This window comes from Acanthaster planci, linkage group LG15 (assembly GCF_054643075.1).
Source record: "Acanthaster planci isolate LZ-2023a linkage group LG15, COTS_SCS, whole genome shotgun sequence".
In the NCBI taxonomy this organism is placed as follows: Eukaryota; Metazoa; Echinodermata; class Asteroidea; order Valvatida; family Acanthasteridae; genus Acanthaster; species Acanthaster planci.
The window spans coordinates 11,851,538-11,870,275 of record NC_141791.1 but is presented as its reverse complement, the minus strand read 5'-3'; the positions used below and the strand labels follow the sequence as shown (position 1 = coordinate 11,870,275).

The window sequence follows — 18,738 nt, the reverse complement described above, 5'->3', positions numbered from 1 at the left end:
AAAAATCCAGCTCGAAGGAGTTATCCTAGTGGGAGAAAAAGGAGCATTTTCCTCAAGTAAGTTAACCACAGGAAAACAAAGGAATGTCCACACTTTGTATGTGAAACAAGTGTGCGCGAATGGGCATCGTACTAATACGTGACATACATCGCTTAGTATACTCAATTTGAAATGGCGTTTGTCCAATGACTAGCTACGATTTACCGCACGAAAAATGTGATTTTTTTCGATTCAAATTGTAGGCCTTTAATGAATCAACGGGCCTCCAACCTTACACAAGACCAGGAATCTATAAGGATAAAAATTTGAAATCTATATGCATAGGCCTACTTGCGAAAAAAACTTGCGGTGACTTTTACAGAAAACTTCCTTTCACCCTACACTCAGACAGAGTGTATGCGGGAAAAATTTAAATGAGGCTACAAGGTCCATTTTTCATTAAAGTACCTGCAATTCTTTCTAACCGTACGTCACGTGTCATTCAAGTAATTATAATAATAAATGTTGTGCTCATTCTCAGCTCCAAACAGTTTTAAGTGCAAGAAAAATAGTATTGAGCTGTAAGGCTACCATTAATTTCTCCGCGCATGACACTGATTATGTTCATTCTTAATTAAGTTCACTGTACCTAAGCACCTTAGTTGGAAGCGGTCTTCCAAATATACACCACGTTACTTATTAGCCTGTGCTGGGACGATGATTGGTAAAGATTTGCGAGATCATCATGCGAAGCGCTTTGATTGGTTCACAATCTGGTTCGTAAGTGTGACGTCACTTCAGTTTAAACCACGCCCACTGCACATAGAGTTACATGGAACTTGAAGTTAACGCGCAACTTGTCTGTTTATCCAATGGGAGCGTAGTGCATGCATGGCACGTGTGAAAAGCTAGAGAGCGCGTGTATTTGCTTGATTTTGCAGTCTAAGGCACGTCGAATCTTATAATTTCTGTCGCGCGAACAGTCATTTTACTCCTACTCCTAGTGGCAGTAGCGCGCCGTGGGAGCATGTGGCCAGAATAGTAGAGAGCTTGTCTCTAAAGCTCAGCCATACTGTGCTGTCGGAAATATACCCACATGGTTCTATATCTCCAGCTCACGTATAAAAATCGTGTTCCATAATGACATCACCGTATGGAGTGCACAAATTTTGTCTCTAGAGACAAGTTAGAACCCTGGGCCTCTGGTATAAGTCGTGAAAGACTTTACTGGGTAGGTACTTACTAGTTGTAGGCATGGCCTATGGTAATTGATTCTGGTGAGGATTTTCCTTCTCTCAATCATTTCATGGGCCTTTCTGTCTGGCATGTCTGGGGTATTAATAGAAGTTGCCATAATCTGTAAGGAATACGTTCGTGACGTTGTTTCCAACCTCCATGTTTTAACGTGAGAAGGAGACCTTGTCACCTTTGTCAAAAATCCACAGCAGGCTTAAGTAGGCTTAAGTTGGCATGCTTTTTCAGTAGGCCTATCTGATTTATATTGTGAAATTGTGCATGCTTGATCGCCTCGTTTACTTTTTGTCTCGAAAAGGATTAAATGCTTAGGGTGGAGTCCAAGCAGCCGTAAATATTCCACTGCCAGCTACTGAGCACTTCGAGTTCTGTTGTCAACATGGCAGGCAGTGCACCCTTACAGACAGGCCTAGCTTCCCTAAGGCCCAGGGGCTGTACGACCCACTGCTGGAGAAAGACATCTGTGGGGTGGGGTTCATTGTCAACATACACAGCATCAGGTCTTGAAAGGTAAGACTGGATGTGTATATTTGATATTTTTTTCTGAGTGATTTGGTCCCTCTATACATGAAGTTGAGGATATACTCCTTGGTCTGTGTGTACATATCGGCCAATCAATTACTGTTTGAAAATGGTATACAGGAAAAACAAATGTTTTATTATTTACTGTTTTTAGTACATTAAAGGAAAAAAGGAAAATCTTATCCTTTACCGTTTTTCTTTTGTGAATCCAAACAAGGAAAAAGGGAAAAACTGTCCTTTACTGTTTTCTGTTTTTGAATCTATTAAAAGAAATAAAAGAAAAAAAAAGAAAATTGAACTCCACTACACTGTTTACTGATTTTTTATCTGAAAACAGGATAAAGCTAGCTTTTCCATTTACCATTTTTAAACTGAAAAAAGGGAAAATCATTACCTTTTACCATAATATAATCCCGGATCGATTTACGGGAAAAGTCCTTGGAAAGATTACCGTCAACATTGGAAAGCATGCGCAAAAGCAAATGGCTGGAGAAGTTGCACAATCACCTGTATTTTGGCAGCAAGTTTAAAAGGAATGACACTGAAAGTGGTGGGACGTTGTAACCGGGAAAGCAGGCAACTGCAATATAAGGAATTAGTTGACCTGCTGGACGTACAGTTTGGTCTGGGTCAAATGACCGAAAATTAGTTGATGGAATTGCAAACACGAAGACATGGACCCAAGGAATCCCTGAGAGAATAGAGGACCGAAGTGTAACGTCACTGTGAACCAGAAAGTGCAATGCAAACAAATGGAGTATGCGCGTGTGTTGGTTCACGCGCTGGTTCTCTCGCTAATGCCTTTTACACACTAATTGTGCACGTGACGTGTTCACTTTGGACTCAGGGTACTAAACCCAAGTAAGAGTGAACGTGTATTACGTTCTGAGACCATAGCCGGCATCTTCACAGCGGTCAAAGCAAGTGACATACATTTAGAACCAGAGTCTGCAGAAAGGTCTGTATTGGGAGCAGAGGTCCCACCTCATCTCAAAGAGCTTTACGATAGAAGTATTCAAAATTTGGAACCAAACTTCCACAATGAGGTCAAGAAACTTGCGGTTGAGTTTGGTGATGTCTTCTCTGAGGGTGAAGCCAACCTAGGTCGGACAGACCTCGTGAAGCATACTATATATGGGCAATGTCTGACCGATTAAGCAACAGTTGTAGAGGCAACCCGAATGCAATCAAGAAAAGATCTCCCAACAGGTGAAAAACCTCTTGGATAGAGGAGCAATAGAACCCGCAGAAAGCCCCTGGGCACCAAATGTGGTTCTTGTTAACAAGAAAGATGGCTCGAAAAGATTTTGCATCAATTACCGATGGTTAGATTCGGTTACGATAAAAGAGGCATATCCTGTTCTAAGGATAGACGACTCCCTAGATGCCCTGTCTGGAGCAAAATGGTTCTCGACATTGGACCTATCTTCCAGATGTTGGCAAGTTGAACTTGACAACAAGGCAAAACAAAAGACTGCATTTGTGGTGGGGGAGGCTTATACCACTGACGAGTAATGCCCTTCGGACCTAGCAATGCTCCAGCCACATTTGAAAGATTAATGGAGCGAGTAGTTGCAGGGCTGCAATGGCAGACTCTGCTGGTATACCTTGATGATGTGATTGTACGTGGGAAAACAGTCACCGAAGAGATTGACTGCCTTGAGGTACATATATTCAGCCATTTCCGGAAGGAAAAGCTGAAGCTGAAGCCGGCAAAATGTTTCCTGTTTCAGAAAACAGTGAAATACCAGGGTCAGGAGGTAGTAAGTACTGACGAGGTAACTCAAAGGAGTGATTTGAAAGATAACATTGTGTCGGTAGACGAGCGGTTGGAGACCCCTCTAAACTCTTGTAAGGATAAAATGGGCAATCCAAAACCTGCAGATTTTCAAGATTCTGTGAAACCCTCCAACATAGTGATGGGTACATGCAGGTAACCAGTGAAACAATAGCAGTCACTGTGAACAACTCATAAATTGCCAGTGAGGTATAGGGATTAGAGGGTAGTGTTGGTTACCATAATCCCTCTGTTCTTGTGTCTTGTTTCAGACCTTGCTCGACTATGGCTACCCCAGAAGACCTGGACACCACCAGGTTCCTTCATTGCAAGAAGCGCCAAAAGGTATTTCTACAAAAGAGGATTGTCATGGGCCTCCAATATACCTTGCCTGTCATCGATGCACTTTCCAGTTCAAACACCGGGATAATCTGCAAAAGCACTACAGGAGGGCCCATGAGCAGTTCCTTGGTGACCTCCAGACCAACGACCATCGGCAGCTCGCCGGTCTGGTGCAGAGCACTGAAATCCCTCCTCAGCCCACATCTTATAAGGTCTTGAATGGAGTTGAGATCCCTGTGGCTGAAGAGTTGGTCATCTCTCCATCAGTGTCACTCCTGCCAGCAGAAGCCGCCAATCAAGGCTCGACCACCAACGAGGAAATCCCTGTCACACCAGCTACATATACCAAGATGGCTTCAGTGCCAGCACCGGTCACTGGCAAGTCACTGGCCAGTGAAAATAGCAAGGTGGATAATTGTTGTTGAATGAGCTGACATTGACACATTTTCTTTTTTCAGGCATTTTTGTGATTTAAGATAAAGCCATCAATTTTAGCTGTCACTTGTGACGTTTGCAAGTTAGGCACACAGAGAAAGTGAAAGCTGAATGTACTCTTCAAGGTTTTTGTTAGAAATTTCCGGTTGAATGGGTATTTATTTCTAGCTCATTGCATTTTATTTGTCTCATCAAATTCATAATTTATCAACAAACAATTGAAGCCAGTTTAGATTGGTTTTGTTCATTGGTTCATGCTTTTGGTGAGTCTCTAGTTTCATTCAACTTTCTATTATTGTTCAATTGACATCACTTTCTTGATTGAGTCAGGCTCCTCTGGTCTTGTACCTCAGTGCACTCGACAGAGTCTGTAGTGAATGTTCCACTGCTGTGAATGAGGGTTACACACTGCTAGTTCTGTCCGATAGGAAAGCTGGACCGTTGGATTGAATGTTCTCCCAAAGTTAAGTGGTCACCATGAGAAGGCGTGTCGGGCAGCTTTGTCAGTGTTTTTGAGTGGTCTATTTGACTTGTATAGGTCCCTGTTGGCTTTTGACGCAACCCATATCTCATCAAGACCCGCCAGTGGCTCCATGTCTGCCTCGTCAAGAACAAGCTTTATAGGAAATTTTTGGAGAAGTTCGAAATATCAAGCAAATTTAAAGTGTATAGTTTTTGAACGTTGCATTTGTAATAAGGGTGTATCCAACAAAGTCTTTAATGACACTATTGTCATTCTTGAGAATATTGCTCCTTACGCATTTTGAAGGAGGTGACCCTTCTCATTTTGCGCGACAAAGCCCCCAACTCGTTCCTGAAAGTGGGCAAAGTTTTTCCCAGACTTCAAGCAAAAGCCAAAGAGGTAAGTTTGTGACATCCCCAAGGTGTTGGTGCTTTAGCTGGTGAGCACATTTCAACTTTATTGAAGTTTTTCTGCAGATGATGCATGAGGATAATTTCGCATTCATCTGCAGCATGAAACCTTTATGCCATCGGAGACTGGATAGAAACAGGTCAACCTAAAATGGCCAATGTTTATGAATATTAGACTCTTTCTTTCTTTTTTTTCGTGCTGCAGAATTGGAGGTAAAAGTATCACGGGGGAGGGTGGGGAGTGTGAAGATTGCTACATCTGCGACGACCCCGGCAACAGCGTACGCTCCGCCATCAAGCGTCCAAGGGACGGTTTGGAGTTGCAATCTCCTACCTGGCTCATGCTGATGAGATCAAGATGGCACAGGGAGCCAAGCCCAGGGAAGGAGGTGACCTACCAGGCCACAATGTATACAAAACAGTGGCTTCTTTTAGCCAACCCTTAAGTTACAAACTTTTTTATATTACACTTAATTTCTCTTGTAAAAATAAGGTATCTGGAAATGAGTTAATAGTTTATTTGTCTTCCATTTCTAATTTTTATTAGAAATTAGGTATTTTTAATGAGACTTATGAAATTTGAAAAGTCTTGCTTGAATTCATGAATGGTATTAATTTCATTCAAGTTAGCTGAAAATTTTCCTCATGAATTTGAAAGGGTTCTCTTATTTGAATGACAGTGTTTATTCTCAGAGGTTGATTTCCTGGAGAGATTTTGTGTTGGCACCCATTTTATAGTGATGTTTTGTATTTTTTATCCAGGTGTCTGACAACATTGCCAAAACTTTCTCCTCCGTTCCAGGGGTGGGGTTAGTCTCCCCTCCTCCTCATGACATCTACTCCATCGGGGACTTGGCAGAGTTGATTTACAACTTGAATTACGTTATTGATGGCAAGAAAGATCACGTTTCATTGGTCATGGAGATCACCAGTCAGAGCAGCTGAGGTTCCGCATCGCCAAGTAAGTCAGGATGGGCTTCATGTAAATTGTCATTTTTGTTTAAACATCTGGTATAGTTGTAGTTTGACAAAACTGAAATTATTGTTTGCAAGGAAATTAATCTTAAAAACGACCAATTTATAAATTGTCTACAAAATTACTCACTCTTGCCAGTCCCCTTGCTTTCTGAAATTGAAACTAAGGCTGCATCCGAATCTCTTGTCTAGAGCTAGGTCTAGGTCTTCCCTCCATTGGAAATGCACGGAGACGCGTAGACAATAGACCTAGCCGTAGCTCTGGAAGCCCATTTCAGACACGGCCTAAATTCAAAGTTTATTTGAAATTTAGCAGGTGTTTCCACTGACTTAGGAGCACTTGTAATTTCTATGTGCAATCTTTGTCCCATATTTTCTTACCTGTTTGTTATTGGGTTAGTCATTCTGCTTGTACAGAGTCATGCTGTTGCCTTGCTGTTTCCAACAGGTAAATGCATCTTGCTTCCATGTGGTGTCTTTTTTTACCTTGTTTCTTGATCATTTTAACAAATTTCTGTCTGGTCTGTAGAAACTAGGGTTTGCCGGATAAGTCCACTGAGATCAGGCTGCATGGATCGGCTGGTCAGGGCTTCTGTGCGTTCCTAGCCCGTGGCGTGCACTTGGAACTTGGAGGGCGACGCCAGTGACTATGTTTCCAAGGTAACCAACACCCCTCCCCCAACTCTTGCATACTAATTTTTGTCGTTATTTGCATTCCTGTTTATATTCTGACTGATTAATATCATGATTTATGATATCCAGTGATTTATGCTTACAACCTTCATAGAAAATACTCCATGCATTGACTGTACATAATTTTTGGTGCTTTGCCCTGTATTTACAAGTCGGTTCAAGGAATTTGTCCTAAGATGCTGTTGTATGTTTTACCCCAAAATCTCATCTTGTCTTTTTGCCAACTAATAACAGAAGTTTTTACTCTCACAAGTAAAGACCACTTCTAATTAGAAATACCATTGTAAGTGTACACTTTGCGTTCAGAAGTGCAAACAATGTTTAAACAGCTCCCTTACAAACCTGGCAAGCAGTTTTCAGAATGACGCCTGAGCTGGACCAAGAGAGGGCGCAATTTTCTAGCATCGGCAGCTCCTTTGGTTGGAACTGCCACTTGTGTGGCTCACAAACGACTATGGGATGCACGCATTACGGGCACCTCGCTAACAGCAAAATGAACACTGCCTACCGACGTAGCTATTTTCCAACCAGTGTGAGGAAGAGCCGCTGCTCGAGGTGGACACTAACATCCAAGTCGAAAAGAACAAACCGCATTTGCAGTCATTTACATCCTTTGTCTTTCTGTCTGTCGGGGTTTGACAGGAGGCACTGTGGTCCGCCTGAGGACATGCTGGCTGACTTCAAAATGGAGGAGAACATCATCGTGGGCAAAGCGTGCCTGTACAGAGCAACGAGAGGAAAACGTGGCGGCAGAGAGATTCTGTGGCCGAGACTTTGATGCAACTGCTGTGTGTGAGGTACCTGTGGCAAGATTCTTAAGACGTGTGGTGAATAGAATTTATTGTATTCTTTACTTATGTAACCTGTTTTTGTACACAAATGAAGTTATCACAAAACAATCTAGGCTTGAATTTTTAATAAGGAGTTTTGTTTTTCATTTTTTTTCCGGGGTGTAGGGAATGATGGTTGTGAGTACATGACCGGTGGACGGACTATCATTCTGGGGCCAACTGGTTGTATCTTCGCCGCTGGAATGTCAGGAGGAATCACCTATGTTCTTGATAGGTAGAATTCTATTCATTGAACTGGGCTTGTGCGGTTTGAATTTCCTCCATTCTCAATGGACTCCACCTCCCGACTATGTCTTATTTTTCTTCCTTCGATTTGATTGGACTTGTTTACATTTGGAAGTAATGTGACTTGAACTGACCTAGGTGTCATTGGAGCGTTTCAGTGGAGCTTTCAATTTTTATTTGTATCAATTTTTTTATCTTACTTGAAAAAATGTTTTATTTGCAAATGTTGCTTTTAATTGTAACTTCATCTTTTTTGAAAAAATGTTTTATTTGCAAATGTTGCTTTTAATTGTAACTTCATCTTTTTCTCCGGGTCAGGAAACGAGGAGTCAGTCCACCCTTCGACTGGTTACCAACCAATAGACTTTACTTTCATCCTGGAACATCTCCAGAAGTTTGTTGAGCTGATCTTGTCAGAGGTCGCTGCTAAGATCCTTGCCAGCTGGGATGAGGAAGTGTAGTGTTTCATCAAGGTAAACTTTTTGGAATTTGTGTAAATTCAGGGGAAAAAATTTTTCAAAAGAGACGAAATTTTGTCGCCTCGTGGAGCAGCCTGATAATTGACTTTGTATAAAAAATTCAGCCAATTGCAAGTATAATAGAGCAGTTGCTTCATTTGCTTCATTTTTTTCCCAAGAAAGTTACCCTAAATTAACTGTAATTTCTTAAAACTTTTTTTATGTCTTCCCTGATCAGTACAGATATGCCCTTCTCAAATGAAAGCCAAAACCTTGCCAGGCTGACCAATGGAGTCGGATATATGAATGGTCCAACCAATCAGAATGAACCTCTGGAAATCAGCTTGGAGAGACCAACCAATAAGAAAACAGAACCCAAAGTGATTGACAATGAGGAGACCGTATCCGATTGGAGCAAGTTCAAAACAAAGTACTTGAACATATTCAGCTGTCAAGATGATTCTTGAGTGGTTGTTATTTGTGTTAGAGAGTTTATAAGCTTCAAACTGAATTCTTTTCCAGGGGTTTTGTGAAATATAAGAGGAACAGCCAACCTTATCGGAAAGAGCAATGCAAACGAAGGACTGGGGTGAAATCTATGACCACAAAGCCGTAAAGAAGGAACTACGTACCCAGCAGAAAGGTAGATATTTCAGTCTCAACTTTCCAGTTTTTTCATCCAGAGCTTGTATTTTGCAGTAATTTTTTTGAAAGAAAAGCGTCAACGTACAGGGAAAAAGATAATTTTCCTCTTTTTTTTTCATCCTTTTTTGCTTTGCCCGGCAGATGTATGGACTGTGACACCCCCTTCTGTCAAGGTCACACCGGCTGCCCCCGTGGCAAGATCATCCCTTCCTGGAATGACCTCGTCTTCAGAGGTTGAGGCTGGAGGTCACCAACAACTTCCCAGAATCCAGCGGGAGATGGCTGCCCTGCTCCCTGTGAGGTGAGACTCCAAGCAAAACGGAATCTTCTCCCTGGCTGTATTTTTGTTTGTGGCTATTTAAGAATGCCATGAAGGCATCACCAATTTGTCATGACCTGCTGTGAACTTGTGAAAAATTTGGGGCTGTACCACTATGTTGAAAGGAATTTCAGGAGGATATGTGGGAAAAGGCATACGAATGCACAAAGACTAAGTAGAAGTTGCATTGAAATGATGCAATCAATTATAAGGACTCCAGAAAACCTGATTTTGTTTCTGTTTGTGACTGTGCCGTTTCAGGTTAGCATAAAATATATTCTTATCAATATCTTCTTGATTTTTTTTTTATCCATTCCCTTGGTATGAAATCAGTCAAGAGACTAATGCAGTAATCATTTTTCGTGAATGTTCCAGGGAGCTTGTGTCCTGGGCATCAATGCACCAGCAGTCACCATCAAGAACATCGAGAATGCCATCATCGACCATGCCTTCAAGCAAGGCTGGATGGAGCCCCGCCCCCCAACCTTCCGCACCGGTAAAACCTTGGCAATTGTCAGGAGCGGGCCATCAGGTCTAGTGGCCGCGGCCCAGCTGAATAAAGCCGGTCACCAAGTGACAGTGTACGAGAGGAATAACAGGATTGGTGGTCTGTTGATGTACGGGATACCAACGATGAAGCTCGGCAAGGCAGTAAATATAACAATCCTCACCCTCTCTTAGCCCATGCGTGCCTCTCTCACAAAATGAGGAAAATGGCACTTGAATATTTACTTGGAAGCACTCCACTTTAACACAAGTAGGAGTTTTTGTGTACTTACAGGCAATCCAAATTCAAGATTTTAATTGCACGACCAAATTATGCAAGAAAGAGTGAAGTTTACTTCAGTTCTTTAAAGTATAGAAACGAGCCTTTAACTGAAATCATTACAAACTTCCATCTTAATTTTCTCTTTCTATCCTTTGACTGAACGTTTCTTGCCTGCTAATATCATCCTCAAAGGTCCAGTGCTTTTAGACTGAATAATTACATTCATATAGGAATTAAATTAAAGTTCTTGGACACAGCTATTTACAAGTGTTTTTGTTCCATGGCTTGATCATGTCATTTAGCATCGCATTAACGTGATGGAGATGAAGGGATTCAGTTTTTGACCGATGCCAACGGAGGCGCCACCGTCAGCCCCAAACAGCTCCTGCTAGACCATGATGCATTGCTGCTCTGCCTAGGGTCCACACGCCCCTGAGACTTGCCCATACCTGGTAAGAATGTGACAGTAGGGACCAGTCTTAACTCTAATTACAGTTCAGCCATTCTGTTGGTCAAGAGCCCATCTTGTGGCTGGTCGTAAAACAATTGATGAAGCACTGGCTGGCTTTGTGCCACCTCGGGCAGTATGCACCCTTTGCTAGCCAATCTCCGTATAAGGAGATTTTGTGTGACTACTCACGAGAGGAACATACCATAACATAGCTAGAGGGGTGTATAAAGGACTCAAGGGAAACTTTTGAACCAAATCATTGGCAGTTTGCAGTTTTTGAAACTTGTTTCTGCTTTGAATCAAAAGGTAAATACCTTGGGAATAAATTTATGCTTGGCCAGTTTGTTTGAAAACTGGCTCAGGAGAATGGACGCTAATAAATTCTTCTAATAAAGGATTTTTTCAGTTTTAATCTTGGTCTTAAAGTTGCATCCCAATAACGCTTTTGTCCGTCAGACCAACCAAGCGCTTGGTCCGAGCCCCCTGCATGTATACACACATCGCATCAACACGGGATCTTGAACATTCGTGCATGCACATTATGCATGACCTGTGACCTCAAAATAGTCTCGTTCAAATAAAACATTATTTAAAACGGCTCTGAAAGTTTGAAATCTTAATTTTCAATTTGCCCAGTATAGTTTTAATTGGGTTTTAGAACTCTGGGCTGACCTAATGACCTTAAAGTCTGCTTTAAGCAACGTGGTTGCTTTCGTCGCACATTGTGCATTCACACAACTTCGCAGACATACATCTTTCTCCATATCGCCTTGCCAATCTGAGCAATTTTATTACAGCATCGCTGGTTTTGAAAAGGAAAACATGGTTCCAAATCCTTCAAGCCCGAATCCCAGAAAGAATTTCTGGAACCAGCTTCCAGCAGAAATGAAAATGAAGTTCGGAAAAATTAGTTACAAAGTTGGTTAATGGGGCATTCGTTATTTTTTGTGTCCTTAGATTGTGACCACGGTCAGTCGGTTGTGGTTCAAGCCATCAATGAGGGACAGCAGGTGGCGTGGGAGATTCACCTAGACCTAAGGGGTCACACATCCTTGGCTGGCCCTGGAGGTGTGGTCTTCACCCCTGGTGTCAAAGTGGACAAGGCCAAGATGGTGGCCATCAAGAACCAACCCATGGTGGAATGTGTGGCTTGAAGGGTCAGTGGAGAATGTAAGGGGGGGTGGGGCAAGAGAAATGAATATTCATGAGATGAAGTCATTGTTGCACGTGATTTGATCGAGCCAGGTTTGGACAATGTCATTTTATACATACCTTTCCATTGTATAGCGCCCTCAAGCAGCAGTGCTCAAAGGTGATGGGCCAAACTCCACTTGCTAGTTGTGAATTTTTTCTTTCCTTCTCTGAAATTATCTTAGGTGGAGCAGAGATCAGCTTTTCGTTGTACTTGGGTTTTATGCTCAATCTATGCAATGCCGAGGTAAAAACTGAATTGATTCGTTTTTCATCTATAAATGCCCGTAACTGTGCTGACAGAGATGAGCAGAAACTAACCATGAATATTAGTCAGTTATTTTCAGATTTTGAAATATAGATGTGTCTTCCAATTAATCTTTGGGTAATCTTTTTTCTGCCTGCACTTCCATGAAATTTCTTTTACTTCTTTAATCGCAATACTTTCAAACATTTGAAGTACTGTGGCATTTGTTTTAATGCTGCTCTTCTGATTTGATTTGGACGTGGATGTGTGTCTGAGTTATTGTGTTCAGCACAAATAACTTGGACACTTCATTGGTGATGAAAAGGCAGAAGTTTAAGAACATTTATGAAACCTTCCTTTATAAGTATATTTAGAATATATAAATTTCAATTTATCATGTGATCCTGCTTCCTGTTAATAACATTGACTTTTAAATGATTTTTCAAGTTCATTCACACTGGTGTTGTCAAACGTCCATTTAACAGTAACGTTTGCTTGACTCGTGTGAGAAGTCTTCAATTCAAAAGGGTATCAAGACACTGAAGTGAGAAAATATACGTAAACGTACATTATCTATCTTTGATGTTTGGATCTCAGAATTTCTCGATATGCATTGTCTTCAGTGTATGCCTTTTCACATTACCCTCAAAAGGAAGTCTCACGCTAATTCGGCGAAACCTTGCAAAATGGCTCAAATAGCATGTTTGAATTCCTAATGCGTGTAATGTGTCAGTACAGTGGTTGATGGTATCCGCATTCTATATGTAAAGATGAATTGTACGTAATATTCTTTACATGCTACAGTTGTGAAAACTGCTGATATTGTCTTTAATATGTTTGCCTTGTAACAATTGTCAGATAATTGTACCTGTGTTCATCACCTCAAAGGGGATGTCCTGCAGGAACTGAATACAGGGAAAATCTTTTCCAAATGACTTGAAAAAGACAATACGGTCATTAGAGTTTAACTTACTGCTTGTTTAATATTTCAGTATGCCTCATTAAAAAAATTTGGGCACCTTCAACATAGACAGTAGTTCCCTGCTGTGTCTAACGTCATCCTGTGAAACCAAATACTCCACATTTTTGGCCTCATATTACTCTTGCAGGTGTCATAATAAAGTACCAAAAATGGACCAGTGGTTGTAGCCTGAGACACAAGTCAGAATGACACAAAGCTGTGACTTGAGAAATTGGACTGCCTTTTGCTCAAGGAACTTGTATGTATAACAAACAAAGCTGTCAGGTGCCCGGTGAAGGGTTCTTTTATACATGTGACACCTCTAACGAAAGATAATTTTTGGTATCTAAGAGACCTCCAGATCTTAATATTGATAAAAAGTCCAGGGTCAAAATTTTTGAAAAAATCTGCAAGGGGTTAGCCTTGCAAAATAATGAAATTTTGGCCAAAATTTCACTTTTCTCCAAATCATTCAGAAGTCATTTTAGGATGAAAAGAAACATGTTTTCATCATCTGTGGAGCCTCTAGATCTCAATTTCAATAAAAAGTCTAGGGTCAAAATTTTGAAAAAATCTGCAAGGGGTTAGCCTTGCAAAATAATGAAATTTTGGCCAAAATTTCACTTTTCTCCAAATCATTCAGAAGTCATTTTAGGATGAAAAGAAACATGTTTTCATCATCTGTGGGGCCTCTAGATCTCAATTTCAATAAAAAGTCTAGGGTCAAAATTTTGAAAAAATCTGCAAGGGGTTAGCCTTGCAAAATAATGAAATTTTGGCCAAAATTTCACTTTTCTCCAAATCATTCAGAAGTCATTTTAGGATAAAAAGAAACATGTTTTCATCATCTGTGGGGCCTCTAGATCTCAATTTCAATGAAAAGTCTGTGGTCAAAATTTTGAAAAAATCTGCAAGGGGTTAGCCTTGCAAAATAATGAAATTTTGGCCAAAATTTCACTTTTCTCCAAATCATTCAGAAGTCATTTTAGGATGAAAAGAAACCTGTTTTCATCATCTGTGGAGCCTCTAGATCTCAATTTCAATAAAAAGTCTAGGGTCAAAATTTTGAAAAAATCTGCAAGGGGTTAGCCTTGCAAAATAATGAAATTTTGGCCAAGATTGGACTTTTCTCCAAATCATTCAGAAGTCATTTTAGGATGAAAAGAAACCTGTTTTCATCATCTGTGGGGCCTCTAGATCTCAATTTCAATAAAAAGTCTAGGGTCAAAATTTTGAAAAAATCTGCAAGGGGTTAGCCTTGCAAAATAATGAAATTTTGGCCAAAATTTCACTTTTCTCCAAATCATTCAGAAGTCATTTTAGGATGAAAAGAAACATGTTTTCATCATCTGTGGGGCCTCTAGATCTCAATTTCAATAAAAAGTCTAGGGTCAAAATTTTGAAAAAATCTGCAAGGGGTTAGCCTTGCAAAATAATGAAATTTTGGCCAAAATTTCACTTTTCTCCAAATCATTCAGAAGTCATTTTAGGATCAAAAGAAACCTGTTTTCATCATCTGTGGAGCCTCTAGATCTCAATTTCAATAAAAAGTCTAGGGTCAAAATTTTGAAAAAATCTGCAAGGGGTTAGCCTTGCAAAATAATGAAATTTTGGCCAAAATTTCACTTTTCTCCAAATCATTCAGAAGTCATTTTAGGATGAAAAGAAACATGTTTTCATCATCTGTGGGGCCTCTAGATCTCAATTTCAATAAAAAGTCTAGGGTCAAAATTTTGAAAAAATCTGCAAGGGGTTAGCCTTGCAAAATAATGAAATTTTGGCCAAGATTGGACTTTTCTCCAAATCATTCAGAAGTCATTTTAGGATGAAAAGAAACCTGTTTTCATCATCTGTGGGGCCTCTAGATCTCAATTTCAATAAAAAGTCTAGGGTTAAAATTTTGAAAAAATCTGCAAGGGGTTAGCCTTGCAAAATAATGAAATTTTGGCCAAGATTGGACTTTTCTCCAAATCATTCAGAAGTCATTTTAGGATGAAAAGAAACCTGTTTTCATCATCTGTGGAGCCTCTAGATCTCAATTTCAATAAAAAGTCTAGGGTCAAAATTTTGAAAAAATCTGCAAGGGGTTAGCCTTGCAAAATAATGAAATTTTGGCCAAGATTGGACTTTTCTCCAAATCATTCAGAAGTCATTTTAGGATGAAAAGAAACCTGTTTTCATCATCTGTGGGGCCTCTAGATCTCAATTTCAATAAAAAGTCTAGGGTTAAAATTTTGAAAAAATCTGCAAGGGGTTAGCCTTGCAAAATAATGAAATTTTGGCCAAGATTGGACTTTTCTCCAAATCATTCAGAAGTCATTTTAGGATGAAAAGAAACCTGTTTTCATCATCTGTGGGGCCTCTAGATCTCAATTTCAATAAAAAGTCTAGGGTCAAAATTTTGAAAAAATCTGCAAGGGGTTAGCCTTGCAAAATAATGAAATTTTGGCCAAAATTTCACTTTTCTCCTAATTACTCTCAAGTACTTGAGAAAAAAAATAAACGCATTTAGAAGGGTATCAGAACAAGTTTAGTTCTTTATGGTTTATTTCAATTAAAACTGAATTCCACTGAAATTACAGTCGACTCTCCAGGAGTGAAACTCTTCTAGTAACAGCAAGTTTTGTGAATCTCAGTTTCTTGAATTCTTGTGTTTTTCTTTCTATTTCCACTTTTAATTACAAAGTCCTGGTTTTAACAAAGTAACTTCTCTGGTCCCTGTGACAACTTCACTTCCAGTCAAATCCAGGCACGTTCTACAACAAAAGTACCCTCACTTCAAATATTTCAAAGTTCAAAGTGGACCCTCTATTCTGAGTTGAATTCTGAGTTGCAAAACACCACTGTTTTAGTAATTGAGAATACTGATACTTGTCTGCAATTCCATGTGAAATAGGGTCAATATTTGTCTGAATTGATTCCATAAAATACAGTTTGTATAATGTGGTTCCTGTCAATGCAAAATTTTTCCTAATAAATCATTTATTTTAACCAAAATTAAACACTGATACCTTTAGAAAAAGCTCTTCCTGTTTTGCAAAATGCAGTTTTCTCCTAACATCCATTTTCTACAGCGGTTTGGAATTTGAGCTGGAGAACAATCATCCTCCTCATGGATTCAGAAAAAGAAAGGAGAAAAAACAGAATGTGTCATCTACAGAGAGACCTGTCACATAGCACAAACAGTTCACTCACTTTTAATGTTTCAAGCAGTGCAAAAATATCAATAACCCGACAAAATTAAAATACTCATTTCATTTATCAAATAGAACAAAGTAAACTGTTGGCCACGTTTTCTGCATGGACAGGACAGTTACTCCAGAAAACTCTCAAACAACTTCTTGTTAAACTTTACACTGACAATATAACACTGATATGCCAAACTGCAAAGTTCTAGCCCAATAGAGGCTGGATACTGTTTTGAGGCCGTAAAAGCGGTAACATTGCATCAGCCTGCTCATCACCTAGTGTGTTCCCTAATCACAGATCCTCCCTCACAGCCGGCGTCCTTGGAAGTCAACATCGGCAGCTTTCTGGAAATGAAAAGGAAAAATTTGTCATCGCACTGAAGAGACGTTTGTATCAAATTTCAGGTTTCTTTGAAAAAAAAATAGAGTTTCAGTGATTCAGAATCTTCAAAGAACAAGTATGGACTAGGTCACTTATTTTAGCACCCGCTCAGAAACACGAAACTTGTCCAGGAGTATTTAAAAATCTGTTGTTTTCATTCAAGCAGATTTTCAAAGGCACATTTATTGACACTGGAAAAGTGAGGAAATAGGTATTGACAAATTCACAAATTATTTTCAAAGCACAGACAAAAATATATATCCAGATCCAGTTGGTGGGGCAAAATGGAATTTTTGGGGGAAAATAACTGTCCGAAGTTTTTTATCAGTATATTCTTACTCAAGGAAAGGTAATAGTGCTACTGTGGGGGGAGGAAGCTGACAGTGTTCTATCATGACAATCAGATCACTGAGTCAATGTAAGCTTTCACTGCAGAAAAAAAAAGAGTTACCTGCTCATCAGCATGAACAGCTTACATGCTGTCTGACCTCTGACCATTCAGTCTCTAAAAGTTAAAGAGATACAAGCAATGTTAGCACCATATCTAGCAATATTAACAGCTCATGTTCAAAACTTTGTAAACCTACTGGACAGTTTTATGAAATAAATCATGCAGGATTAACTCTTCAGAATATTTGCTTCTCATTTTCTGTGAAGATCTTAGAAATGAAATGTGCTGTGTTGTGTTTGGTGCCCCTTTCAGTGATGACCAAACACTGCTTACCTTGTATAGGATTATCGGGTTTGCCATGGTAGCAGCCGTGTCCCCATTCCAGTAACATCTGCTGTCAAGATGGAAGGTGTTAAAACCAGGACTGACCTGAATGAATACAAAAAAGGGTCACATAATTTGAAAATGTTAAAATCCTGATAAGATGTCATGCCTTTTGTCGACTTCAGAAATGCAGAAGTTATGTTGAAGCAATTTCATTCTTTGCTACACCATTTTAGAAATTTTAGAACACTAACTAATCTATTAACATGGAGAAAACGCATTGACTCAGAATTTCTAATTCCACCCCGTAAAAATCACTCCAGTGCATTAGAAGCCAATTTCCATTCTGAATCTGAAAGTTATCAAAGGTTTTGAGTTTAGAGCATTCACAACGAGGTTTAGACCTTCTCAGAGCAAGCTGTCAAGTTTATTTAAATTCATACATTACTGACACAAAGACCCAGTTTCTTAAACAATTACTTCCTGAATACAAATACATGACACTTGTGACATAAAAGTCCACTTACCATGTACCGGATAGATCATATATCCTTGGTGTGGTTTAGGTCACCAAATCAGGAGCATCCCAGAATACCAGCCACACACGCTCTCGGCATCGGGTCCATCGGCAGCAATACGGAACATCACGCTGCCACTCTCTGGTCTGGCCTCCTGAAGGAGAGTACCTCGCATCCAATTTCCTCCTGACATTCCACCCCTCCGATGCAAGGATGTCCCACCATTTTATTAGCACTGCCTTAGCTATGCCACTTCCTAACCTGTTCTTCATATAAACTGGTAAAGGACACAAAAAAGGAAAACAGAATTAATTAAAATGAAACACATTTTTACTTCATCAAATTTTCTTTTTAATAGCTACATTCTGATAATCAGTGACAATCTTAGGGTCTTTTCTAGGGAAATGCATAGCTTCAGAACATTGCTGTAAAGTACAAAACTTTTAGTTGGTGTTATCATGCAATATGAGAAACAGGAAATTGTACTAAAGGGTAACAGCTATGTTTGTTATTAAATTCTTACTTTTGAGTGCTTTTTTCAAGAAGTGGATTTTGTACTTTTGTCTTGGAATTGACTCTTTGGAGGTCAGTACTAAATTGCACAACTTTGATCTGACGCTGAAGAAAGAAGACATCCTGGTAAGGTTAGTGAAAACAGGGCCACCACGTGAAGGTCCCAGGATACCAGCCCCGCACGCTTTCGGCAATTAACGGGCCCATCGCTGGACAGACTGGAGTTGCCCTGTGGCCACAGGGGCACCATCTGCCACTGTCCGGTCCGCCCTCCCGAAGGAGAGTGCCCTTGCCTACTTACGCGCGCCCTCCCACCCCCGGGTAGGTGAGAGGACGTACCAGCGCCTTGCTAACCATCAGTGATAACAGGGCCATGCCCCTATGGAAGAGGTCCGCGGCCCTCGACGCGAGGGACACAACTACCTGCATCTTTTTCGGCTAACGGAGACGTTGGT

The 18,738-nt window shown here is 40.2% G+C and overlaps 1 protein-coding gene and 1 long non-coding RNA gene across 13 annotated transcripts; one reads left to right on the top strand and one right to left on the bottom strand.

The window, feature by feature from the left end:
• The first annotated feature begins 834 nt into the window (after positions 1-834).
• LOC110981523 (uncharacterized) lies at positions 835-13,031 on the top strand. 11 transcript variants are annotated; one of them, XM_087146722.1, is made up of 14 exons: positions 836-1,210; positions 1,532-1,743; positions 3,805-4,281; positions 5,388-5,591; positions 5,945-6,143; positions 6,687-7,647; positions 7,807-7,915; positions 8,245-8,399; positions 8,628-8,814; positions 8,907-9,027; positions 9,171-9,330; positions 9,724-9,999; positions 10,420-10,569; positions 11,526-13,031. In XM_087146722.1, the coding sequence occupies exons 3-5, from the start codon at positions 4,094-4,096 to the stop codon at positions 5,994-5,996; spliced, it is 444 nt and encodes a 147-aa protein (XP_087002848.1). In that variant the 5' UTR covers positions 836-1,210; positions 1,532-1,743; positions 3,805-4,093; the 3' UTR covers positions 5,997-6,143; positions 6,687-7,647; positions 7,807-7,915; positions 8,245-8,399; positions 8,628-8,814; positions 8,907-9,027; positions 9,171-9,330; positions 9,724-9,999; positions 10,420-10,569; positions 11,526-13,031. The 11 variants fall into 11 exon arrangements, 10 of the variants coding, with proteins under 10 accessions (XP_087002855.1, XP_087002848.1, XP_087002849.1 ...); XM_087146723.1 differs by having other exon boundaries at positions 8,623-8,814; XM_087146728.1 differs by having other exon boundaries at positions 846-1,210; positions 5,985-6,143.
• A 2,465-nt stretch (positions 13,032-15,496) lies between these two features.
• Positions 15,497-18,455, bottom strand: LOC110981502 (uncharacterized). Of its 2 annotated transcripts, none has more exons than XR_015427853.1 (5): positions 18,377-18,455; positions 17,780-18,047; positions 17,262-17,357; positions 16,989-17,042; positions 15,497-16,500 (listed from the first exon to the last, which is right to left on the bottom strand). It is a non-coding gene; the product is annotated as an uncharacterized LOC110981502 (long non-coding RNA). The 2 variants fall into 2 exon arrangements; XR_015427852.1 differs by having other exon boundaries at positions 18,294-18,454.
• Between the last annotated feature and the right edge of the window lie 283 nt (positions 18,456-18,738).